Below are 24,004 nucleotides of genomic sequence, written 5' to 3' on the forward strand. Positions count from 1 at the left end.
GGGGTTCAGTGGGGTTGGGGGCTGGGTCCAGCCCTGGGGGGGGTGCTGTGGGGTTGGGGGCTGGGGCTGGCCCTGGGGCTCCAGGCGGGGCCGTGAGATTCTCCCTTCTCTCAGACAGAATGAGCCGGGGGACAGGGGCCGGGAAATCGCTATGGAGCTGGAGTGCAACCGGGGACCCCCCCTACAGGAGCAGCCCCCCAACCTGCCCCCCGGAGACCTGGTAAGTGGCTGCACTTGAGGGGCCCAGTTGACTTCCTGCTGTGGGGTCCCAACCCACAGCCCCCCCCCCCCCAGCTCTGCTAGTGCCCCGCAGTGGCGGATTTAGAGGTTTAGGGTTACGGTGCAGGAGCAGGCTGGGGGTTGGGGTGCAGGGTCTGGGAGGGAGTTAGGGGGCGGGAGGGGGCTCAGGGGTGGGGGTGCAGGGTCTGGGAGGGAGTTACGGGGTGGGAGGGGGCTCAGGGCTGGGGGTGCAGGGTCTGGCCAGGAGTTAGGGGGCAGGGGACAGCTCAGGGCTGGGGGTGCAGGGTCTGGGAGGGAGTTAGGGGGCGGGGGACAGCTCAGGGCTGGGGGTGCAGGGTCTGGGAGGGAGTTAGGGGGCGGGGGACAGCTCAGGGCTGGGGGTGCAGGGTCTGGGAGGGAGTTAGGGGGAGGGAGGAGGCTCAGGGCTGGGGGCAGGGTCTGGGAGGGAGTTAGGGGGCGGGGGACAGCTCAGGGCTGGGGGGGCAGGGTCTGGACCAGGAGTTAGGGGGCGGGAGGGGGCTCAGGGCTGGGGGTGCAGGGTCTGGGAGGGTGCAGGAGTCAGGGCAGGGGGCTGGGGGTGTGGGCTGGGGTCGTGGGGGTGCTCCCAGCCCCCTGCCCCACCCCACCCCTCCCCTCCCCCTGCCCTGAGAGCAGGCCAGGCTGGGGTCCCTTTGGAGCCTGGGCCCGGTGCATTGGCACCAGTGGAAACCCCGTCCTGGTTCACGGGAAGGCACAGAAAAGAGCAGGGGGCTGCGGTAGAGCGCCTCAGTGGGTGGGGTTATGCAGATTAGGAGTCTACAGGGAAACCAGCCAGAGGAAGGCGGCTGCAAGACTTCTTTGTGTTTGAACAGAATTGTGTGTTCAGGGCTCTTGCTTTGAATCCTTCCACTGAGTCATGTCGGGGAAGTGAGCCTCACTTCGAGTTACCTAGTTGTGGTGTTTGTTGCGTGGCTGGGACCTGGTCACGGTGAGGCAGAGACTCGCAGATACTCAGTATTGTTTCTCGGCTCTATGCGCTAAGCTCAAGCGTAGATGCTCTTCCCGGCTCATGAGACAGCTCATAGGGTCCGACACCATCGGGTGGTCCAGACACATTCATACAGGACACCGACAATACCACACTGAGTAACTGAGACCACTGGCCAGGGAGATAACCCACTTCCTTCCTGACGAACCAAGGGTCGCACCCCACCATGTACTCATTCGCTGCACCGGACTCCTTCTACATCCCATGGGTGGCGTGCCCGAGCCCACTTATCCACTGACGCTTCAAAAACTCTTGCACCCCAATCTGGGGCTATGCCAGTTATGTGATATTTATGTATCTCCTCACCCTTGCAACCGATACCTGTCATCCCTCCGAACTCCAGCCTGCCCCCAGATGGACGGTACCTTCCCTCTTAGTCTATTTAATTTTAAACGTTAACTTTAATCCATGTTTTAAATCTGTTCTTGTCAGTTTAATCGCGGACATGTCCTTTCAGTGAGGACTGTGTAATGAATTGATTTTGGGAACAGGGGGCTGGGTTAGGAGCTTGCTCCAGCCGCCTCGTGCATGGACCTGGTATGGCAGTGCCGCCGGGAACGGTGCGGCTCCTTCTGGGGAGAATCTTCTGGTCAGAAAATCAGAAAGAGTTTTACTGAGATGATGCTTCTTTAAAGTGGATTTTATTCAAGTAGTTGAAAAATGTGACGTCTGGAGCACTTTGGTTTATTGATTGTTACGGTTTCTTGGGGGTGTTTTGTGAGTCTATAGACGTGAGGTTCTTTGTCTTGCTAGAGCAGCGGTTCTCAAACGTTTGTACCCAGCAATTCTCTGCATGCCCAGTTATTCTCCCAGCAAGTCTCTGCGTGCGACCCCCCTTATCAATTAAAACCACCTTTTTATATATTTAACACCATTGTAAAAGCTGGAGGCAAAGCAGGGTTGGGGCTGACAGCTCGTGATCCCCCCCATGGAATAACCTCGTGACCCCCCGAGGGGTCCCGCCCCCCAGTTTGAGAACCCCTGTGCTAGAGGATTGTTTAAGAAGCTGGGATCCTTCTTTCTGCTGGGAGTCTTTTCAACAGTGTGAGGGCCGAATGCTTTCCAGACTGTGGGGCTGTTGGGGAGATGGTTGGTTGGGTTTTTTGTTGGTTTCTTTTCGGTGGGGGGGGGGGGGCGGGGGGTTGGTAATATTTGAGGTCATACGTGTATCAACACCTGCATGAGTTACAGAGACTTCTCCCCACCCAGCCGACGTGCCATGTGTCTTGGTTTGTAAGACCAAGACAAGGCACCAGGTGTCGTGCTGCACCCGGCACACGGGGGTCTCAGTCCTGATTGTTTCCCCCCAAACCTTCCGTAATGTAAATGCTAAATAATCATCCTTAACGTCTCAGCGATGCCACCCTCCCCCTAACCCCCGAAATCACGAGATTGGCTTTAAAATCATGAGGATTCTTTTTTAAAAAAATGTAATGAGCAGTGTGTGGGGGGGAGGAGGGCAAGGACGCTGGGGAACCAGGGGTCTGGGCAGTCGGGGTGGGTTATGGCCCCTGATGGAGCTGAACCCGGGAGCGACCAAACACATCTAGCCCCTGGGCCAGTCCTGCCTGGCTGGGTGCCCTGGCGCCACGGTGCCCGGCCAGGCTCGCCCCCCTCACGGCCGCTCTCTCCCGGCCAGGGCTGCAAGGCGCCCGACGGGCAGAAGCTGGATCTCGCCGCCTTCCTGGAGCTGCAGGCGGCTTTCGAGTCGGAGCTGCACACGCGGGAGGGGCTGCGCCAGGAGCTGAGCATGGTCAAGGTGGCCAACCAGACCTTCGCCAGGTGAGGGGCAGGGAGTCCGGGGGGAGCTGGGGGCATGGGCGGGGCGGGGGGGCTGGGGAGAGCCAGGGACATGGGCAGGGGGGTCAGGGGCCTGGAGCTGCCTGGGGGGGGTTTCCAATGCTGCCCCCCTGAGGTGTGTGGCAGCGCCCCCTGCCAGCCAGCGGTGCCCATGTGAAGGGGGCTGGGCGGGGGGCAGATTTGCTGGTTCTGGGGCTCAGCTCCCCTGATGCGCCCCCCTCACCCCCCAGCCGCCTGCAGGAGGCCGAGAGCCGCAACCTGGAACTGGAAGCTCAGATCAAGCGATTGGAGGCGCAAATCGAGGGGATGAAACGGCCTGGGGAGGAAGGCAAGTGCCCCCCTGCCCATCCCCCTGCCCCCTCCAGCTCTGCCCCCTGCCCCGCCCTCCCGCTCTCCCCTTACCCCCCTGGCCCCCTTGTGCCCTGCCCCCTATGACGCCTGCCCCACCCCCTGCCCCCTCCAGGCACTGCCCCAGGCCCCCTACCCCCCTTGCCCCCACTGACCTGCCCCCTACACACCCCCTGGTCTGCCCCCTCCGGGCCCTGCCCAGGGCCTGTCCCCCTGGGACCCTTCTCCCACCTCCCCTCAGGGCCTCTCCCTGTCCACCCCTGTGTCACGCCCCTCGCTGTGCACCCCATTCCCTGTCACTCCCCTCTCTGCACCCTCCTCTTTCTCCTCCCCCGCCCCCCACTTTCCCCTCGATTCCCCTGCTCCTGCCCCACCCCCGTGCCAGGGGAAATCGGCCCGTGGCAGGCCCCCTATGCTGAGGTGGCCACATCTCTGGTCCGACTGGGGGATCCCCCTGTAATGGGGGGCTGGGGGTTTCAGGCTGACGGAAGGGGCCGGGGATGGGCAGGACCGTAATTAATTGGGCGGGACGGGGGGCAGAGACCATTCCGGGCTGGTGACGTCTGTCTGTCCCGGCGCTAGCCTGGGCTTTGCCCCCTGCAGCCGCGGATGTGAGCCGGGAATTGGCCCCCGAGCCCTGGCACGGCCAGGGAAGCCGAGTTCCCGCGTGGGGCAGGTTACACCCACGCTCCCGGCCGGTGCCCTTACCCAGCCCCCGCGCCTGGCCAGACCGACCCGTTCCTGAGCTGGGGAGCTGAGGTGCCGCCCCTGGTGCCCGCGCGGGTGGGGGCCTCGGTTCACCTAGGGCTGAGCCTGCCTGCGGGACAGGGGTCTGTGCATGCCTGGGGCGGGGGCTCTGGTGCCCACGAAGCTCTGCATGGCAGGCACCGGGGCTGAGCAGTGGGCACGGCTGGGTGGTGGGGGCCCGTCTGCCCTGGGGGAGGGGGGGTGACCCCTGCATGGCTGGGTGGTGGGGGCCGTCTGCCCTGGTGGGGTGGGGGGGGTGACCCCTGCATGGCTGGGTGGTGGGGGCCCGTCTGCCCTCGGGGGGTGACCCCTGCATGGCTGGCCTCCTCGGGCCGCGCACGGTCCCACCTCTCTCTTTTCCTTGCAGCTGCTGTGGGGCGGCCCCCCGGCTGCGCTGCCCCCTGGCTGTGCCGCACGGAGCACCCCACTGATGTAAGCCTGGCCTGGGGGCACCGTCTGGAGGGGGGAGCTGGGGCTTAGCACCGGGGCTGGGCACCAGGCTACAACCCAACGGTGCCACTCAGGGCCCCACGCCTGGGGGTGTACGTGGGTTATGTCTGTGGGCAGCTTGGGGAGCTCTGCCCGCTTGTGCCAGGGCTGGGGTGGAGAGCAGGGCCCAGTCCCCTTCCCCCTGCCGGGGCAGGTCTGGCAGGTCTGGGAGGAGGTTTGGCCTGGGTGCAGCCCCAGTGCCGGCCCGCCCCCCCCCCACGGCCCCTGGCCGGTTCTGCTGATCGGGCATCTCTGCTTTCTCCATCCAGCCAGGCGGCACCATGGCACCGCGACGCTGTGAATACCCGCTTGTGGTACCTCTGTACCGCCACTTGCTGCTCTTTTCTAGGGTACGTCGGCCCCCGCTGCTCGCCCGCCTGGCGCCTCACCCGCCCTGCCCCCGCCTGGCGCCTCACCCGCCCTGCCCCCGCCCGGCTCCTCACCCGCCTGGCGCCTCACCCGCCCTGCCCCCGCCTGGCGCCTCACCCGCCCTGCCCCCGCCCGGCTCCTCACCCGCCTGGCGCCTCACCCGCCCTGCCCCCGCCTGGCTCCTCACCCGCCTGGCGCCTCACCCGGCCTGCCCGTGCCTGGCGCCTCACCCGCCCTGCCCCCGCCTGGAGCCTCTCCTGCCCTGCCCCCGCCTGGTGCCTCACCCGCCCTGCCCCTGCCTGGCTCCTCACCCGCCCGTTTCTGTGCCCAACTCTGTGCCCCCTGCCCTGCTTTGTGCCTGGCTCTGTGCCTGCCCTGCCCCCACCCTGCCCAGCCCCACCTTTGGGGCTCAGGCTGGGGTTTGGTTTAAAGCCAACTTGCGCTGGTGGCAGCTGCAATCTGACCCCCGCTGGCCCCCCGGGGCCCCACCTGCTTAACCTTTGGCTTCAGGTGCTTTCCTGCCCCCGGACCCGCCTCCTCTGACTAACCCCATGTGTCACCCCCATGTGGCTGCTCCCACATGAGCTCCAGCCCCCTCCAGTGTGACCCGCCCTCCATCCGGGCCCCCCAGGCCTCCCACCAGCAGGCCCCAGGGGGCACCCGCCGCCAGCCCCGCTTGGCCTCCGTGGGGCGGGTGTTTATAGCGAACATGCCACATTGTGGGGAGCGGGCGAGGGCCCGTCTAGGGGCACCAGCTCCCATCTAGCCCCATGGTGCGGACCGGGCGGCTTGGGGCCCCAGGGATTATGGGACATTGGGCTTTTCCCCTCTAGGGGCGCTGGCTCTGGTCTGGCCCCATGGCAGGGACTGGTTGGCTCAGAGGGGTGGGGAATGGGAATAATGAGCCGGGGGGGGGGAGCCGCTGAGCAGCCCCCAGTCCCCGAGCCCCCTCTGCCTGCTAGGGGGGTGCCCTTGCTGACGGTGCATTTCCCTCGCAGGTACCTAGGCCCTGCATCACCAAGGCGGGATACCTGCTCCTTTGTACCGGCGGCTTTGGGCTGGCAGCGCCCAGCCAGGACCTGGGGGAGCCGTCCTGAGCGAGGCCGGGCGCTCGCCCCGCTGCCCCCGCCCGCCATCCCCGTCACTGCCCGGCCAGCACCGCGGGGGTGCCCGGCAGCCCTCCTCTCCGGGAGGCCTCACACCAGAGCTGGGGACGCCTGGGTGCCAGCACCCCAGGCCCACAGGCCCCTTCCCACCCGGAGCCAGGCTGTGTGGCTCGAGCCCCTCCTGCCATCAGGGGACCATCTCTCCAGTCCCCTCCTAGGCCTACCCTGGCCCTGGGTGCGTCTGCTCCTGCCTGGCAGCCCTCTGGCCTCCCCACTGCGGACCCTGGCCAGCCCCCTCTGCGTGGGACAGGCAGCCCCTGCCCTGCCCAGCCCCAGCGCCACCCCACGGCCCTGTTCGTCAGCTGGGGAAACTGAGGCAGAGCGCGAGGAAGAGAGGCACCTAAGGACGCACAGTGAGTCAGGGGCAGAACTGACAAACGAACCCGGGAGACCTGGCTCCCAGCCACCCCTCCCCCTGCTCTAACCACTACACCCCACTCCCCTCCCAGAGCTGGGGATAGAACCCAGGAGTCCTGGCTCCCAGCCCCACCCCCCCTGCTCTAACCACTACACCCCACTCCCCTCCCAGAGCTGGGGATAGAACCCAGGAGTCCTGGCTCCCAGCCCCACTCCCCCTGCTCTAACCACTACACCCCACTCCCCTCCCAGAGCTGGGGCTACAACCCAGGAGGCCTGGCTCCCAGCCCTCCTACCCCAACCACTAGCCCCCAGATTGTTCTAAGAGGCCTGTCACTTTGGAAGTAACCCCAGTCCCTGGGGGGGGGGGGGGGTGAAGCGATGGTCATGCCAGGGGGTGGTGCCAGGCTGGGCAGCCCGCTACACCCCCCCCCCCACAGGAGCCTGGTGTTTCCTAGCCCCCGCCCCAGCCCCCTGGCTCTTAGAAGGCCCCATGGCACCGCTCCCAGCGCCCTTTGCCCCGGTGATCCTGGGTCCTTGGCACCGGCCGTGTACCCCCCTGCTCCATGGGAAGGGGAGGGGCCCAGCGGAGGGGCCGGCTGGGACCTGCAGAGACGCAGCCGAGGGAGCCCATGGGTGCCCGTCCCTGCCCGAACAGAGCCGCAAGGTGGCAACAGCTGGTGGGGGCCTGCTGCCCAGGGTGCCCTGCTCCCCCCGGGCACAGGGTTGGCATCGCCATTAAAGGCTGAATTTATGCTGCTAAATCACCCATCACCTGCTGGTCCCCCTTCTGCCATGGGGGGGGCAGTGACTCCCCCCCCTCCCGCAACACCCCCAGCTAGTAATTTATTTCTAGTGTTGGCATCGCCCATCGACCCACCCCCAGGCCACTGGTTCCCTGCCCCCCAGCCACCCTTCTCCATTGCACACCTGGGGGGGGCGCTCTTGGGGGGAGGGTCCTGGCAGAGCCGCCAAGGGCAGTTTTGCACTTTGACCCTGTTAATTTATAGCCACCTGCTGCCCCCCTCCCCCATGTATTTATTGGCCCTCGGCGCCAGCCGGGCCCGGGGGCCGGAGGCGGGACGAGGGCCCCGGCCAGGAGGCTTTGTCTGAACTGTGGAGAGGAAATAAAGAAGCCGAATTGGTCCCGGGGGCGCCAGCCTCGTGTGTGAGCGTCGGGGGGGAGGGGGGACACGGGATCAGCGCCGCCCGCCCCAGCACCAAGGGGGGAGCCGAGCCTGGGGCGCCCCCGCCTGGCTGAAGGGATCTGCCATGGTGGAGGGGACGAGAAGCTGGGGATCTGGGCCCCACACGGCCTCTGCTGGCCAGTCACTGGGGGGGCTCGGCGACTGTGCCCTCTGGCTGGCCCAGGGGCGCCCCCTCCTGGCTGAGCGCGATGCTGCTGCTCTGGCCCTTGGGGCCCCAACCCCGCTGGGGCCGAGCTCTGCCCCCTGCTGGGGGGGGGTTACGCTCAAAGGGGCCCAGCAGGCCGACCAAGCAAGTGCCCCCCAGTGGGGATAGTGGGGCTTTACCCACAGGCCAAATGCAGCCTGGTGGGGGTTGGGCCAGGGTGCGGGGAACAGGCCAGCAAGGGGCACTCGCCCCCCCCCCCGCAGCGGGGGTGGGGGGGGCAACAGGCCTCAGGGCCAGGCCCATGGGCAGCGGGCAGCAGCCAGGAGCTGAGTGACACAGGAATGGCCCAGGTGCACACACTGAGCCCTCCCCCACCCCCGGCCACCCCAATACCCCACCCCCGATGCCCACCCCATGCCCCTGCAATAGCCACCCTCCCACCAGGCACCCGCTCACTGCCCCCCAATGCCCACTCACCCATCCCCCCCATGTGCACCTACCCACCATCCCCCACACCCATCCCCCTCGCCCCACGCACACCCGCTCACCTTCCCACTTACCCCCCCACGTGCACCCACCCACCCACTATCCCCCACACGCACCCCCTCACCCAGCCCTCTCGCCCCACGCACGTGCTTACCCATTCCCCCTTGCCCCACGCACACCCGCTCACCCCCCCACTCACTCATCCCCCCCACGCACACCCACCCACCCACTATCCCCCACACGCACCCCCTCACCCAGCCCTCTCGCCCCACGCACCTGCTTACCCATTGCCCCTTGCCCCACGCACACCCACTCACCCCCCCACTCACTCATCCCCCCCACGCACACCCACTCGCCCCCCCATAGCTCCACCCCACGCACAGACTGGTCACATCCCCCCTCGCCCTGCCTGGCCCAGGCTACTGAGCCCATGATCAGGCTCCAGGGCGGAGCCGGGGGTGAGCCCAGGGGCGCCCTGCAGGAGCAGCTGCCCCACCGAGCCCCAGCAAACAGCCACAGCCAGGCCTCGCCGTGCAGCCCAGCTGGGACGGACCCCGCTGCCAGCCCCACGCAGGGAGACCTGAGCAGGGTGCTGATGCTGGGGAAGAACTGGGCTAACAGGGGGCTGCGAGTCAGGAGTGAGGGGCACCGGCAGGGCTGGTGGGGAACCCAGGGCTGGGCTGGCAGGGGGCTGCCGGTTGGGAGTGAGGGGCACCGGCAGGGCTGGGCTGACAGGGGGCTGCCGATTGGGAGTGAGGGGCACCGGCAGGGCTGGGCTGACAGGGGGCGCCAGGTTGGGAGGGGCACTGGCAGCACTGGCAGGGGGGCCAGGACACACGCTGCCCCTGTACCAAGCCGTTTTACCCAGAGGCCTGGCCAAACTCCAACTCCGTTCATGGCCCCCATGGCTTCAAACGTGCCCAGACATTTTCACTGCCCGGCCTGGCCCGGCAGGTCATGACTCTGTGACTTACAGCAGCTGCTGTCTTCCACCCCAGAGGTGGCTGCATCTCAGTGGCCGGGGCAGAGGTCCCTACGCATTGTCCTACCACGGGGAAAAAACCCCTAGATGCATTTTACAATTCCAAAGCCCAGCAGAGACCCTGGCCTGGGACTCAGAGGCAGGTTCGATTCCTACCCCCAGCCCGCACGGCAAGTCCCTGCTCAGCTCCCCCAGTCCCCCTGGCCAGGCTGCAGCCAGCAGGGGGTTGAAAGCCAGTTAAGTTCAGCTGGTGCCAAGCCCGCTGTGCCCCCAACGACTACTTCACACCTGGGCACAATGGCTGTTCGTGCCAATGCTGGCTGCTTGTTCCCAGCCTGGCCCCGCTCTCTCCACAGCAACTGCAGCTAACCCAGTGCAAGGAGCTGGCCAGTCCCTGCCACCTGTTCAGCCAGAGCTCGGGGGTGGGGATGCCAACGGGGCCCCAACCTCGGTCGCCGTGTCCGGGCAGCGCCCGGCACGACGGGGCCCCGACCTCAGTCGCCGTGTGTCTGGGCAGCGCCCGGCCCGACGGGGCCCCGATCTCGGTCACTGTGTGTCTGGGCAGCGCCTGGCGCGACCGGGCCCAGAGCTCGTCGCTGTGTGTCTGGGCGGCGCCCGGCCCGACGGGGCCCCGATCTCGGTCACTGTGTGTCTGGGCAGCGCCTGGCGCGACCGGGCCCAGAGCTCGTCGCTGTGTGTCTGGGCGGCGCCCGGCCCGACCGGGCCCTGATCTCAGTCACTGTGTGTCTGGGCAGCGCCCGGCCTGACGGGGCCCCGACCTCAGTTGCCGTGTCCGGCCCGACGGGGCCCCGATCTTGGTCGCTGTGTGTCTGGGCAGCGCCCGGCCCGACGGGGCCCCGATCTCGGTCACTGTGTGTCTGGGCAGCGCCCGACGCAACCGGGCCCCAATCTCGGTCGCTGTGTGTCTGGGCAGCGCCCGGCCCGACGGGGCCTCGATCTCGGTCGCTGTGTGTCTGGGCAGCGCCCGGCCCGACGGGGCCCCGATCTCGGTCGCTGTGTGTCTGGGCAGCGCCTGACGCGAGGGGGCCCCGATCTCGGTCGCTGTGTGTCTGGGCAGCGCCCGGCCCGACGGGGCCCCGATCTCGGTCACTGTGTGTCTGGGCAGCGCCCGGCCCGACGGGGCCCCGATCTTGGTCACTGTGTGTCTGGGCAGCGCCTGACGCGACGGGGCCCAGAGCTCGTCGCTGTGTCTGTTTAGTACCCAACCCAAGGGACCCTGATCTTGGTTACTGTGTCTGGGCAGCACCAGGTGCATTGGGGCCCTGATCCTGGTTGAAGACACAAAGCGAATGATTTTAAATAGCCAGGTGGTGGGATGGGCCCAGCCTGCCCCCCCATGCTACCAGGAGAGGAGCTGGGGCTGCACCTGCCAGGCTGGCCCTGTCCTAGCCCCACGGGCAGCCGGGCGCAGCTGGAGGCGCACACAGAGCTGAGGCAGGGGGCAGTGGTCTGAAAATCGTTTCTTTAGTATAAATAAGAACTTGCAGAACCGCAGCTCCATAACTTAGACATTCGGCCACAAGGGGAACAGACGGCAGAGGGGTCCCCCCTCCCTGCAGGTCCTGCCCCCACCTGGGGGAGTCCAGGGGGCAGGGGTCCCAGAGGGCTGCCTGTGGGGGAGGGGGCCAGAGGGCACAGGTGAGTGGCCATGGGAGGACACCACGGCTAATACTGTTCTTTGTGCTGACCGGGCTCGCCCAGGGCCCACGCTGGGTATACGCCGAGCAGGGGCCAGGCCAAGCCGCAGGGATTCACGGGGTGTTTGGCTCAGCTCCCGGGGGGAGGGGGACGCCTGCTCCAGTGGTGGGGAGTTCCCCAGGCCCAGCCCAGCGAAAGGCGCACCTCCTGCCAGCCTTCCCACAGCGGTGGAGGCAGCGGCTGTCGCTCAGGCAGCTGGGACCAAGGCCCCCCGCAACGTGAGCCCAGGGGGGCCGTTCCCAGGGAGAGGGACTCAGCACAGCACACAGGCACCCCCAGCTGGAGCTCGCGGCCAAGGCTTTAGAGTTGGGAGGGGTCGGCGCTGTGGCCAGCTGCAGGAAGAAGGGGCCGCAGCCAGGCAGCGCCGTGAGCACCCCCAGCTCCAGGGAGCCCAGCGAGAGCCGAGGTACGTGGCAGCTCCCCTCTCTGCCCAGGCACAGGGCAGATGCCCAGAGCGGGTACAACGCAGGGTGTTGGCACTGCAGCCTGGGAGTTTCTCCAGCTCTTTGGGGGTTGCTCACACGGAGGGGAGGAAGAGGAGGGATTTGCCAACCTGCTGCCCTCAGGGCAGCTTTCCACTCAGCCCTGCTGCCTCCGGGCCCGGGGATCAGTAGCAGTAGCGGGCGCAGAGGCCCTGTGGGGTGAGGACAGACAGGCAGGCAGGCAGGCAGGCAGGCTCCCCTCAGCTCGGCCACCAGAGCGAGCGCTGGCTCAGGACGAAGCCCGGCCTGCCCACAAGGGATCTGGGACAGCAGCAGGTGGTGCCGGGGACGCCGGCGGTAGCTTGTGGCCACGTGGGGGCAGGGTGCCAGGTCTCCAGGACTGTGTATGCTCCAGGGTGGGCGTCCCTTGGCAGAGGAAGTGCAGGTAGTGCCGGCCTGTAGGGGCCCTTCTGGCCACTCCAGAGTGTTCTGGGGAAACTGAGGCAGCAGAAAGGCCCCCCCTCCCCTCCCAGCTCCTGCGCTCCAGGCTGTTGTGCAAAGTGAGGGCTCTGGGGAGACCGGCTCTGCTCCCATCACTCCAGGGCTAAAGTCCCCCAATGCTTTAAACAGGGGCCATTAATACGTTAAGGGAGGGGGTGGCCCGGGCCGGCGGAGGGGCCTGTGCTCTGTAGATGGGGATCTATATATTAAACCTCTGTTAGCGGCTCACCACCACGGGAAGCGTCTGGCCACGCAGCGTCAATTAGCGTTAAATAACGAGGGCCCAGAGTCTGGGCAGTGCCAGGTGGCCAAGCTGGCACCACGTGGGGGCGGGCGCTCCCGGGGTTATACCACAGTGCCGCTGGGCGAGCTGCCGTTCTGAGAGGTGAGGTTCTGAAAGGGAAGGGGGAGATGGTTAGAACTGGGGGGTGAGGGACAGACACCCCACACAATAACAGACAGGGACGGGAGGCTGCAAAGGGGCAAAGCTGGCCCCACAAGTCAGGACTTTGCACCTCCCCAGGCCCAGGACTCTAGGCCGATGTCCCGTCGCCAGGGACTGAAACACGGGCACCGACCAGGGCTTGGCCTGGCTAAGGGATCGCGGCACCAAACTCCCCCCAGACCAACAGCAACTAGGCACCAAACCACCCTGGAGGATCTGGGCCCAACCTCGTTGATTCCCTTTGCAGCGGCCAGAGCCAGAGGGGGCCGGTCCCTGTGCCTGAGTCCTGGCTCTGAACAGATCTCTGCCAGCCCAGCCCATCACAGACCCGCTCCCCGTCCCCCCACCCTCCAACCCGGGGGCGGTGGCCAGGGGCAGAGCTTTGCCTGGGTACTATGGTTGTTCCAGCTGTGAGCTCTTCGGGGTGGGGACTGTCTCTCCCTGCAGCCAACACAACCCCCCTGCGCATACACACCCCAATCTCTGTCAGGGGCTGTGCAGCACCCGGACAAGGCTCTCCCCATCCCTGTCAGTGCCTGCACAGTACCTGGCACTACACCCCCGACCCCCATCAGGGTCTGTGCAGCACGTCTCCCCACAGCAGGAGCTGCGCAGAACACTCCCCCCCCCCCCCGTCAGTGTCTGCACAGTACCTGGCATTACACCCCCCCGACACCCATCAGGGTCTGTGCAGCACCTAGCATAACGCCTCCCCACAACAGAGGCTGCGCAGAACACCCCTCTCCCCCGCAATCTCCGTCGGATCTGTGCAGCACTTGACAACAACAATCCACCTCAAAGTGCTTTACAAAGGAAGACAGCGTCATTAGCCCCACTGCACAGATGGGGAAACTGAGGCACAGGGCGGGGACGTATCTTGCACAAGGGCACCCAGGAGCAAATCCCACAGCCCCCACCCAGTGGTATGAAGGTGATGGGGGCCATGTGGGTGGCCCTGACGCCGGGGGCAGAACCTTCGTTGCTGGAGACAACAGGTAAGCCCGAGAGAGCCTCGCTCCCCTCGCCGGGCCCTGGAGCAGCTGTCAGGGCTGGCGACCGGCATCCGATCCCATTGCTTGTCTTTGTTCGCGAGCCCAGCTGGAGTCCCAGCACAGCCAGGGACCGGCCGGCCGTGGCGGGGGTGGGTGGGCGGGGAGAGCGCTACAAGGTGCAGGTCTGGATGGAAACTGCCTTCCAGAGGCAAAGCTCTTCTGCTGAACAAGCCCCCACTCCGGTCCCAGACCCCCAAAGCCACTGGAAGCGCCTCTACCGGGGAGGCAGCGGACGCGCCAGCAGCTGTGGCATCTGGGTGAAATCAGGGCAGAGTCGGCAGCTGTGAAGCCCTTGTTGTATCCCCAGGGCAGGGCTCACCAGCCCCCTCCCGCATCCTGCTAACGGGGCTTGGTCCCCCAGGCCGCCCTGCGCACCCAAAGCTTTCTAGCCGCAGGCTCCCGCTGGCACAAGATGTGGGGAGAAGCCAACGACCCTGCAGCACAGAGGGGCCAGGCGGCTCCAGAGAGAAGCGGCTGCAGCCCATGGGATTCCGAGCACTAACGAGAGTTCACACAACTCCCCCGCCTGCCTGATTCAGAGCTGGTGACCGTCTCCTGGACGCAGGGTGCCCATTTCTGAGTGGGGGTCCCAAGGCTCGGGCTGGGGGGGCCCGAGCCTTGGGACCCCCAGGAGCTGGTTAAGAACTTCAAGAAGGGCAGCTGAGGGGCCGGGTGCCCCTGGGATCACGCAGCCCCAATGTCCTCACTGACAGCGGGCAGAGCCGGGGCGCACAGGCGGGCCCTGCTGAGTTTTAAGCGCATCACTCACGGTCCTGTTTCCCGGCAAAGTCGGTGACGGGCCAGCAGCCTGGTGTGTGAACCCTTTGCTCGCAGGCTACAACCACCATGGAGATGGGTGGGACCAGCGGCAGGACCAGAGGGGAACACGCTACGCCAGGCTGACTCCCACACGACTGGAGCGAGCGGGTTCCCGCCCAGCACTGCGGCTCCAGCGGTGATTTGCGCTGGACAGGAAGTCGGGAGGGTCCGAGTCTCTGCCAGAGCCACAACCTCTGCACGGCGTGAGTGTGAGGCCGGGCTGGGAGGCTCGCTGCCAGCTGCAGTCCAGACGTACCCAAAGGGCAGTTGTGGGTTCCTGCTGCAGAACCCCGGGGGCTGCTGTGTTAGTCGGGGTGGGGGGGGGGAGGGCACTGTAGGCATCCCCGATTTCACACCTCTGTGCCTCAAGGCAGCAGTTAAAGGGTGGGGGGAAGGGTGGAGACGTGCCCCTCCAACTGGGGAGACAGGGAAGGGCAAAGTTAACCCCAGGTGCTCGGAAATCAGGAACCTGCCTCCCCAAAATCACAAGATTCGCTTCAAACTCCTAAGATTTTTTTAAATAATCGGGGGGGGGGGGGTTATCTTTAGCCTCCTGGTGTCTGAGCCGTTTGGGGTTCCCCTGCTTTCACGTTTGCAACTTTTTCTTCCCAACCACAAGGGCGAGAAACTTACTTTTGTTTTTTAAACGTGATTCTCAGGTCACCAGGAGACGCCGGCAGCCGGGGCTTTAAGAGCGGTTTTAAATCAGGACTAAGAGACCTGCTCTGGCTCCCGCAGGAGCTAATGCTCCTACGGCCTGCGCTACACAGGAGGTCAGGCTAGATGACGGCGCTGGTCCCTTGTGGCCTCAGAATCTATGAAAAGAGGAGATATGGCGAGAGTTGGCACCACGGAGGGGGCACTGCCTGATGCACAGAAAGGTCTGAGAAGACAGCGGAAGAGGGGGGTTCATATTACACCTGAGAATGGGGGGGGTAGGACTTTCCCCAGAAGCCTCAGGAAGGCAGAGGGCCCCACTTGTTGGCATGCAGGAGAAACAGGAAGTGAAACTGACTAGACCCGGAGGGAAACTGACTAGGGTAGCTGCAAAAAGCCAGCTGGCATAGGTGGGGCAGGGAAGTCGATTGGTGACGGGGCTCGAGCGACATGCGGCAGATCTCAGAAACCTGCACCCTGCAAGTCATGAAGCTCTTCACCCCGCCCCCCCGCTCCCTCCCCGAAAGATCCCTACCCCTGCCAAGCAAGAGTGAAATCACAGCCCTGCCGGGGCTCGATTTGCAGAGAGCAGTGTCTGCCGACGCCCTCCAGCCCCCAAGACACACGCAGCGGGGGCATCACTGCTCCCATAGAACAGGGCATGGAGGAAAGCAGCCGGGAGCGGGAGGGCTGACGGTGGGAGAAGTGGAACCCCAAAGTCTCTCCCAGCGCCCCACGGCTGGAGCGCCTTTCGACAGAGGATCTCAAAGCGGGTGGCACCCAGCAATTGCTGGACACCTCCCCCAGTGCTTCTGCCGCGCTGCCACTCCAACACAGAGTCAAGTGATTTGCCCCCAGGGTTGAAAACCAAACCAGCGAGTCAGCGGCAGAGACTGGAGTCACCCGGGGCAGCAGCATCCCTAGAGCGAAGCTTGAGACTCGCTAACAGCTGATTTTGCTAAGAGCTCTAAAATCCACTTGCTCACTTGGCCTGTCTGGAAGATGACTGGGCCCCGTGCAGGGGATGTGCCCCACAGAATCCCCTGGAGGAAGGCCAGGGGAGGTCTGGGAGGTCTGGGCAGCGGACATCCAGGGTGGTCTGGGCAGCGGAGGTGAGTCCAGCCCCGGCGTAGCTGGTGGCCATAAGCCAGCCCTAAATATGACTATTCCCCTAGCGAGGACACGCTCAGACGCTTCCTGCTGCCCCACGTGCAGCGTCCCCACCTCACTGGGTACCGTCGGGAAGGGCAGAGCAGAGGGGGAACCTCTCGCAGCGAGCAGAGTTCGAGCTGGGGGGCCGAGCTGGCCCATTGGCAGAGGTTTATGTCTAGGCACTCGGCCTTCTGCAGCAGCCAGCCGGGACAGGGAATAGCTAGAGCCAGACGCTCAGTCCCTGGTCCAAGAGCCGGTCACCACTCCCCTCCCAGAGCCGGGAACAGACCCCAGAGGTCCCAGCCCCTCCCTGCAGTGACCTCCGGTCCCCACTCCCCTCCCAGAGCCGGGAACAGACCCCAGGGGTCCCAGCCCCTCCCTGCAGTGACCTCCGGTCCCCACTCCCCTCCCAGAGCCGGGAACAGACCCCAGGGGTCCCAGCCCCTTCCTGCAGTGACCCCTGGTCCCCACTCCCCTCCCAGAGCCGGGAACAGACCCCAGAGGTCCCAGCCCCTCCCTGCAGTGACCTCCGGTCCCCACTCCCCTCCCAGAGCCGGGAACAGACCCCAGGGGTCCCAGCCCCTCCCTGCAGTGACCTCCCGTCCCCACTCCCCTCCCAGAGCCGGGAACAGACCCCAGGGGTCCCAGCCCCTCCCTGCAGTGACCTCCCGTCCCCACTCCCCTCCCAGAGCCGGGAACAGACCCCAGGGGTCCAGGCCCCTCCCTACAGTGACCCCTGGTCCCCACTCCCCTCCCAGAGCCGGGAACAGACCCCAGGGGTCCCAGCCCCTCCCTGCAGTGACCCCTGGTCCCCACTCCCCTCCCAGAGCCGGGAACAGACCCCAGGGGTCCAGGCCCCTCCCTGCAGTGACCTCCAGTCCCCACTCCCCTCCCAGAGCCGGGAACAGACCCCAGGGGTCCCAGCCCCTCCCTGCAGTGACCCCTGGTCCCCACTCCCTTCCCAGAGCTGGGAACAGACCCCAGGGGTCCCAGCCCCTCCCTGCAGTGACCTCCCGTCCCCACTCCCCTCCCAGAGCCGGGAACAGACCCCAGGGGCCCAAGCCCCTCCCTGCAGTGACCCCTGGTCCCCACTCCCCTCCCAGAGCCGGGAACAGACCCCAGGGGTCCCAGCCCCTCCCTGCAGTGACCCCTGGTCCCCACTCCCCTCCCAGAGCCGGGAACAGACCCCAGGGGTCCAGGCCCCTCCCTGCAGTGACCCCTGGTCCCCACTCCCCTCCCAGAGCCGGAAACAGACCCCAGGGGTCCCAGCCCCTCCCTGCAGTGACCCCTGGTCCCCACTCCCCTCCCAGAGCCGGGAACAGACCCCAGGGGTCCCGACACGCACTTTACACTGGACCCCACTCCCTAATTTCTTACCTGCTGTGCCAAATGCCCTCCTGAGTACAACAGCCGTTCCCACTTCCCTCTCCTCCGCCCCTGCTCTGCTCAGCGCGCTGCCCCAGGCAGGAGCCATTCCCCACGGGCTGCAGGGCTCCAGGGGCTTTGGAGGCGCCCGCCAGAGGGGAAGCAGACACCTCGGCCGCTCTGGGCTCAGTACGTGCAGGCCTCCCCCTCCCCAGGGCAGCCCTGCAGTCCCCGGCGGCTGTACTTACGGCTTTCCCAGGCCTGGCCCAGGTGCAGATGAGCCCCTCCTGGCAGGCGGTGATGATGCAGTCCTCCAGGAAGAGCAGCACCGTCAGCCGCTCGTGGGCGATCTTCTTGCAGACCAGGGGCTCCAGCAGGGGCACCTCGTTGATGCGGGGGCAGAGGGCCGTGCCCAGGACCTTGGCCGTGTCCAGCTTGCTCCGGGGCGCCCCCCCGTTGAGCTTGTCGTTGCTCTTGCTGATGTTGCCCAGGCTGTGGTAGCGCTTGTGCTCCTTCTCGGCGCTCTTGTCCCGGCGCTCCTGCAGGGTGAGCGTGGCGAACTTGCCGATGCTGAAGGGCACGGCGCTGTCCGTCGCGTGGCTCTTGGCGGCGCCGGTGACGGCCGGGTGGGGCAGGCTGTTGGAGCGCGAGAGCGAGCGGGGCAGGATGGCCCCGCCGCTGCTGCCCCCCGGCTCGCCAGCCAGGTTGCTCCCGCCGCTCACCGAGGAGGGGATGCCGGTGCTGAAGGTGTTGGTGAGAGTCCGGGCCCGGGAGAGCGGGTGGTGGGGGTACAGCACGTCCTCCGTCAGGTCCCACAGGCAGAACTGCGTGTCCTGCCCGGCCGAGCCGAAGCGGTAGGTCACCGAGGGGGAGCTCTTGGTGCTGTGCTTGGAGAGGCGGGACAAGGTGCTGCTAGTCCGCACCCGGCCAAAGTGGGCCGGCTCCTGGGGCTCGTCGTCGCTGCCGCTCAGCTCCGGCGGCTCCTCCTCCTCCACGCTGCTGGTGTAGGGGTCGAAGGCCACCGCGTTGACCCAGGACTTGTGCCCGTGCCCCCTGGCGATGACCCGGCCCTCGGCGAAGGACCAGACGGTCACCAGGTCGTCCTCGCCGCCGGTGACAACGTAGCGCCCGTCGGGGCTCCAGCAGACGCACAGCAGCCCCCCGAAGTAGCTCTTCATCATGCCCTGCAGCAGCATGGAGTCGAAGTGGAAGACGCGGAGGCAGCCGTCCTGGCTGACGCAGGCCAGGTAGCGGCCGTCGGGCGAGAAGGCGAACTCATTGAGGGCCCCCTCGCCCACCGCCCACTTCACCAGCGGGTTGCGGGCGCTTTTGCCCTTGCAGGCGTAGACGGCAAAGCCCTCGCCCTGCTTGAGGAGCGTGTACTGGGGCAAGGCAGAGCCGCACGGGTGCTCCACGTTGTACAGGTACAGGTGCCCGCTGGCGTGGGAGGCCAGGAAGAGGCTCTCCGTCTCCGGGATCCACTTCAGGTAGGTCACCTTCGTCTTGTCGATGAGCCGCTGGGGCAAAGGGAAACCGACAGCAGGGATCAGATTGAGGAGATCGTCCCTAGGGGGAGCCCCACAGGGTGGGGAGGGGAATTCAGGTCGGGGGCCTGCCCGGGCCTTGGCCGCTCCACTGGGGTTGGTTGGGACAGTGGCTTGTGACGTGGCCTGCTGGGCCCTAGACTGAGAACTCCCCAAATCGTTGCATACAGAGCAAGGGACAGATGGCAACGGCGCCCCGTACTGGGCTGGACCTGAACCAGGAACATGCAGGTGGAAGGGCCTGTAGCCTGCTCCCAGCCCTCTGCCTCACCATTAACCCTTCCCAGCGCAAACCGCAGCCTCGTTTCAAAACCCCTGCAGCTAAAAAAGAAACATGCAGGAAGCATTTAGCAGGCCCAGGCAGCAGCAGGGGAGCGTTTTGCCAGCTGAGAGTCAGGCACAAACCCCCCCCGAAATGTACATCACCCATGCAAACAAGAGCAGCGGTGAAGTCCCGCTCTGCTTGCTGCTGCTACCAGGGTTATTTCGGGTAACGGACAGAACATTAACGACCTCAGAAGATGGTTTATAATGACAGGCTCCCCAGGAGCGCCCAGAGACCCCTAGAAACACACAGGGCTCGGTAACCAATCAGGGGGAAGAGAACTGCCTCACAGAACTGCCCCCAAACTGTGGCCTGGCCTGACCCTGCTTTTAATTTGTGAAATGTGACATGGTGCCAGGAGCATGGGAAACCTTGCACTGCTGACTAGCACCCCCTAGTGGCCAGTCTGAGGACTAGCACAGACGGGCTCTGAACAGGAAGGGGGTGAGACACAAGACCCATTGGCTCCAGGCAGGGGCGGCTCCAGACCCCAGCACGAAAGCGTGTGCTTGGGGCGGCATGCCGCAGGGGGCGCTCTGCCTGTCGCCGGGAGGGCAGCAGGCGGCTCCGGTGGACCTCCCGCAGGCGTGCCGCCGTCCTGCGGATGCTCCACTGGAGCCGCGGGACCAGCGGACCCTCCGCAGGCACGTCTGTGGGAGGTCCACCGGAGCCGCGAGACCGGCGACCGCCAGAGCGCCCCCTGCGGCATGCCGCCGTGCTTGGGGCGGCGAAATTGCTAGAACCGCCCCTGGCTCCAGCGGGACTGGGTGAAATCCTGCCCGGACTAAGGAGGGAGCAAAAGGCTCGTTAGCGGCGGGGCTCTCACCTCCTCATTGAACAACTTGCTGGTGTCCTTCTTGATGAGATCCAGGTACTGGACCTGGCCGGCGGAGAAGCCCACCAGCAGCGAAATGCTGTCAGCGGCGGCCGTGAACTGGTTGAAATCATGGCAGGTGGGCTGCGTGCCTTTGTAGATGCGCTTGTCGATGGGCTTGTTCAGATCCAGGGACTGGAATTCAACAACACCAGGAGGGGTGAGAAGCCGCTGGCTTTGAAAGAGGAAATGTCAGTTACATCCCCCCCCCGTAACCCTACACGCTTTGCAGGAGTGGATCTAGAGCAACGACTCTCAAGCAGGGGTTCGGGGCCACCTGGGAGGCCGCGAGCAGATTTTAGGGGATCCACCAAGCAGGGTCGGCATTAGACTCACTGGGGCCGAGGACAGAAAGAGGAAGCCCCGGGCTCTGAGCCCCACCACCTGAAGCCTCAGCAACTTAGCTTTGCTACCCTTTAATGTCAGCCCGGCCTTTTATAGGCAGAAAAAGTTGTTGTGGCACAGGTGGGCTGTGGAGTTTTTATAGCATGTTGGGGGGGCGGGGGGGAGAGGAGGGCCTCAGAAAGAAAAAGGTTGAGAACCCGTGATCTAGAGAGCAGCTGGGACCCTGAACCGAAGAGGATCCAGCACGCTGCATGGAGAACACACTGCGAGGTGCTGGCAGGAACAGGGGACCTCCCTGCTGCTCCTGTTCGGGGTAGGATCCCCAAGGGAAGCAACTGAAATCAATAACCGTTCAGGACAGCTAATCCCCTCCCTCCTGCAGCGCCCTACTGCCAAGGGCCTGAGTGTGTGGCCAGACATTGGTTACTGAGACCCAGCCACTACCTCCCCTGCTGATTGTACAGATGGGGACATTCAGGCAAAGAAGGGAAGTGATTTTTCTGTGTCAAGAAGTGACAGAGCCAGTAACAGAACCCAGAAATCCCAACTCTCAGCCCCTTCCTGCTCTAATCACTAGGCCGCTTTCCCCTCCCAGTGCTGGGGGGTGGAACCCAGGAATCCTGATTCTCGGCTTCTTCCTGCTCTAAGCACTAGATCCCACTTTCCTGCCCAATCATGACCACTTCTGATGTGCCTGTGACAGGGATTACAACCAGCTTTGCCTCACTCTAACACACGTCCCCTTCCCAGTCAGCCATTCAGTCTGCCGTAAGCGGCCAGTTGCTCTCACGCTATTTCCATCTGCGTCGCCAGCGATGTTATCACATTGCAGTAAAGACTGGAACCGTTTCCTAACTGCTTACACAGCCCCTAGAGAGGACCCCAATTACATCTAACCCCCAGGAGGCCTCTCCACAACACTTCCCACCATCCTCTTCAACCCACACGAGATCCCAAACAAGCCTTTTAAAGAAGGCCAAACCGTTCCCCTTTCAAGCGGCTCCGCTTTCCCTGCCCCTCCCCGGGAGAATCGAGAGAGAACTGGCACAGTGAGGGCTCTGACGTGGAAGAGCGCCAGCCGTGTAAGTGCCAGTCTCCACACAGCCTCCCTTACTGGTCCTAGTGATAGATCGAGAACCTTAGTGCTCCCAATTTCAGCTAAGATGCTAAATTCAGGTGTACAGTCATCTTATCTGTCTGAAGCACCACGCTCAGCCACCGGCCTGTGTGAGCAGCTGGAGTCCGCCATTAACACAAGCTGCAAACACCCACAAGAATGCTGCATCATTGAATGTACTTTGATTGGTCAGGCTCAGTAACTGATACCACAGTAAGAAGAACAGGAGTACTTGTGGCACCTTAAAGACTAACAAATTTATTTTAGCATGAGCTTTCGTGAGCTATAGCTCACTTCTTCGGATGAGTGAGCTGTGGCTCACGAAAGCTCATGCTAAAATAAATTTGTTAGTCTTTAAGGTGCCACAAGTACTCCTGTTCTTTTTGCGGATACAGACTAACACGGCTGCTACTCTACCACCACAGTCTGGCCCCAACTGCCAAGATCTCTCTGGGAATGGGCCCAGTCCCCTCACATCTTCAACACCCTTAACGGTCAACTAAAAGCTCAGAGGTCTAAAGTCAGCACACACACACCCCACCTACAGTTTGCATCCCAATTGCTGCTGCACAAATATTTGCACTGGAGTGTGTGTCAGAGAAGCGCAGTAGAAAGATACACTGCAGCAACATCCCCGCTGCTAAATGTTGTGGAAACGGAGGGATTGCAGAGCAGCGAAGTGGGACACAGCATGGTTCGGCTGCCTGGCACCCAGCACCAACACAGAATTTGGCAGGGGTTGATTGCGTAGCTTGTTTGTGCAGCTGTTTGAAAACAGCAGCATGTGGCGGATGCCCAAAGTGAACAGGACAGATGCCTGTCACTGCCATGTTTGGCCTTCACTGGAGCTAAACAGCTCACTCTGTCCTAAACTCTTTCTGCCTGCACCCCTCACAGTGCAGGAGCACTGGGGCCGCCAAGCACCCCTCGCAGTGGAGGTGCTTCCCTGTCTGGAATCCGACCCCACACGCTCCCATGCTCTTCTGCGGGAGCTTAACCCCCTCTCCTTCCCTGGGGAAGGACCCCACCCCCACCCCAACCCTCCTCAGGATTCCTGGTTCTGTCCCTCTCCTCTTTCCCAGGGGTTTCCCCCACTCCAGCCTCAGGGTCCCCCTTCCTCTACCACCATCCAGATTCCCTCTTCACTTTGGGGGTCCCTGCTGCTCTTGCTTCCAGAGGGAACCACCTCCCTTCCCGGGGGGTTTGCTGATTCCAGCCCCCCAGCCCTAGTTACCAACCCCTCCCACTCTCCCCATTACCAGCTTGCTCACCTCAGGCCCCCCAGCTCCCCCCAACTTGCCTGCCCCCCGTGACCTAAATGCTCCCCCAATCCTTGTACCAGTTACCCCCACCCAGCTCCCCCTGACATCCGCTTACTCCCCTGCTCCTCCCAGTCCCCCAAGTACCTCCCGCTCCTTGACCCCTTCTTCCCCCCGTCAAGAAATCGCTTCCCAGCCCCCGATGATCTGGGCTCCCCCCCACCCCGTTACCCCCTGACCCGGGTCCTCCCTCCCGCCCCGCGCTTCTTCCCCCAGGTCCCCCCCCGTACCCTGTCCATGGCGGGGGGGCTCCCGTCCTGCCCCCCAACCCCCCGTTAACACCGCGCCCCCCCCCCCCTCACCCGCCTGCTGGCGCGGCCGCCGGGGCCCGGCCCGCAGCCCGAGTAGAAGAAGAGCTCCCGGCCCAGGTTGCAGCAGAGGCGGCTGCGCTCGGCGGGCTCGCCCGGCTCGGCGGGCTCGGGCCCCTCGGGCAGCAGCAGCCGCACCAGCGAGAGCCGCACCGGGGGCAGCGCGGCGGGGCCGGGCGGGGGCGGGGGCGCGGCCGGGAGCCCCGGCGGGGAGGGGCCCCCGGGGGGCGGCGCGGCGGGGCCCCCCCGGCTGCGGGGCTCGGGCCCCGGCGGCGCCAAGAGCCGGTAGGAGCCTTCGCGGGTCCGGAACTGGCTCTTCAGCTCGGGCAGCAGCGGGGGAGGCCCGTCCGGAGCCGCGACCGCCGCCGCCATCTTCCCGCCGGAAGTCACCTCTGACCCCGCACCCGGAAGCGGGGCCGTAGCAACGCGGGCGGGGCCCGTAGCAACCACACACGGCCCCCGCCAGGCTCCGCCCCCTCCCGGCCCACACCGACCAAACTCCGCCCCCTCCTTGATCCTCCCTAGGCTCCGCCCCTTAGAGACCCCCCCCACCGGCTCCACCCCCTCAATGACCCCCCATAAATACTGATCCTTAGCAACCTCCCCCCAGACTCACCCCCCAGTGCCCCCCATCCCTCACCACTCCCCCAGCCCCCCCACCTTTCCCCAGCCCCCC

The 24,004-nt window shown here is 65.1% G+C and overlaps 2 protein-coding genes and 1 non-coding gene across 9 annotated transcripts in view; 2 read left to right on the forward strand and 1 right to left on the reverse strand.

Annotated features, from left to right (window-relative positions):
• Positions 1-6,701, forward strand: part of DMPK (DM1 protein kinase) — a 34,278-nt gene extending 27,577 nt beyond the window's left edge. For 2 of the 7 annotated variants that reach the window (XM_044988832.1, XM_044988833.1), the window contains exons 10-15: positions 115-220; positions 2,907-3,049; positions 3,298-3,395; positions 4,530-4,594; positions 4,925-5,001; positions 6,019-6,701. In XM_044988832.1, coding sequence (XP_044844767.1) covers positions 115-220; positions 2,907-3,049; positions 3,298-3,395; positions 4,530-4,594; positions 4,925-5,001; positions 6,019-6,610 — 1,081 coding nt within the window. In that variant the 3' untranslated portion in view covers positions 6,611-6,701. Of the gene's footprint in view, positions 1-114; positions 221-2,906; positions 3,050-3,297; positions 3,396-4,529; positions 4,595-4,920; positions 5,002-6,018 lie in introns of all 7 variants that reach the window. The other 5 variants (XM_044988834.1, XM_044988837.1, XM_044988835.1 and 2 more) reach the window with 5 other exon arrangements.
• LOC123350695 lies at positions 1,650-1,838 on the forward strand. The gene has a single exon (XR_006573802.1). It is a non-coding gene; the product is annotated as a U2 spliceosomal RNA (small nuclear RNA).
• Positions 6,702-10,833: 4,132 nt separating the features above from the next.
• DMWD (DM1 locus, WD repeat containing) lies at positions 10,834-23,700 on the reverse strand. The gene is made up of 4 exons (XM_044989113.1): positions 23,323-23,700; positions 20,192-20,374; positions 17,745-19,013; positions 10,834-12,399 (listed from the first exon to the last, which is right to left on the reverse strand). Exons 1-4 carry the CDS (start codon positions 23,698-23,700, stop codon positions 12,352-12,354), a joined length of 1,878 nt encoding a protein of 625 aa, XP_044845048.1. The 3' UTR covers positions 10,834-12,351.
• Positions 23,701-24,004: the final 304 nt, after the last annotated feature.

This window comes from Mauremys mutica, chromosome 15, assembly GCF_020497125.1.
Source record: "Mauremys mutica isolate MM-2020 ecotype Southern chromosome 15, ASM2049712v1, whole genome shotgun sequence".
Classification (NCBI taxonomy): domain Eukaryota; kingdom Metazoa; phylum Chordata; order Testudines; family Geoemydidae; genus Mauremys; species Mauremys mutica.

Bases quoted from the DNA above. Each gene is read 5' to 3' on its own strand.
- DMWD (XM_044989113.1), bottom strand. From the start codon at position 23,700: ATGGCGGCGGCGGTCGCGGCTCCGGACGGGCCTCCCCCGCTGCTGCCC. The intron at 19,014-20,191 runs GTGAGAGCCCCG...CCTTTGCCCCAG, and splicing joins GCAAGTTGTTCAATGAGGAG to CGGCTCATCGACAAGACGAA. The intron at 12,400-17,744 runs GTAAGTACAGCC...CTTCCCTTTCAG, and splicing joins GGGCCAGGCCTGGGAAAGCC to AACCTCACCTCTCAGAACGG.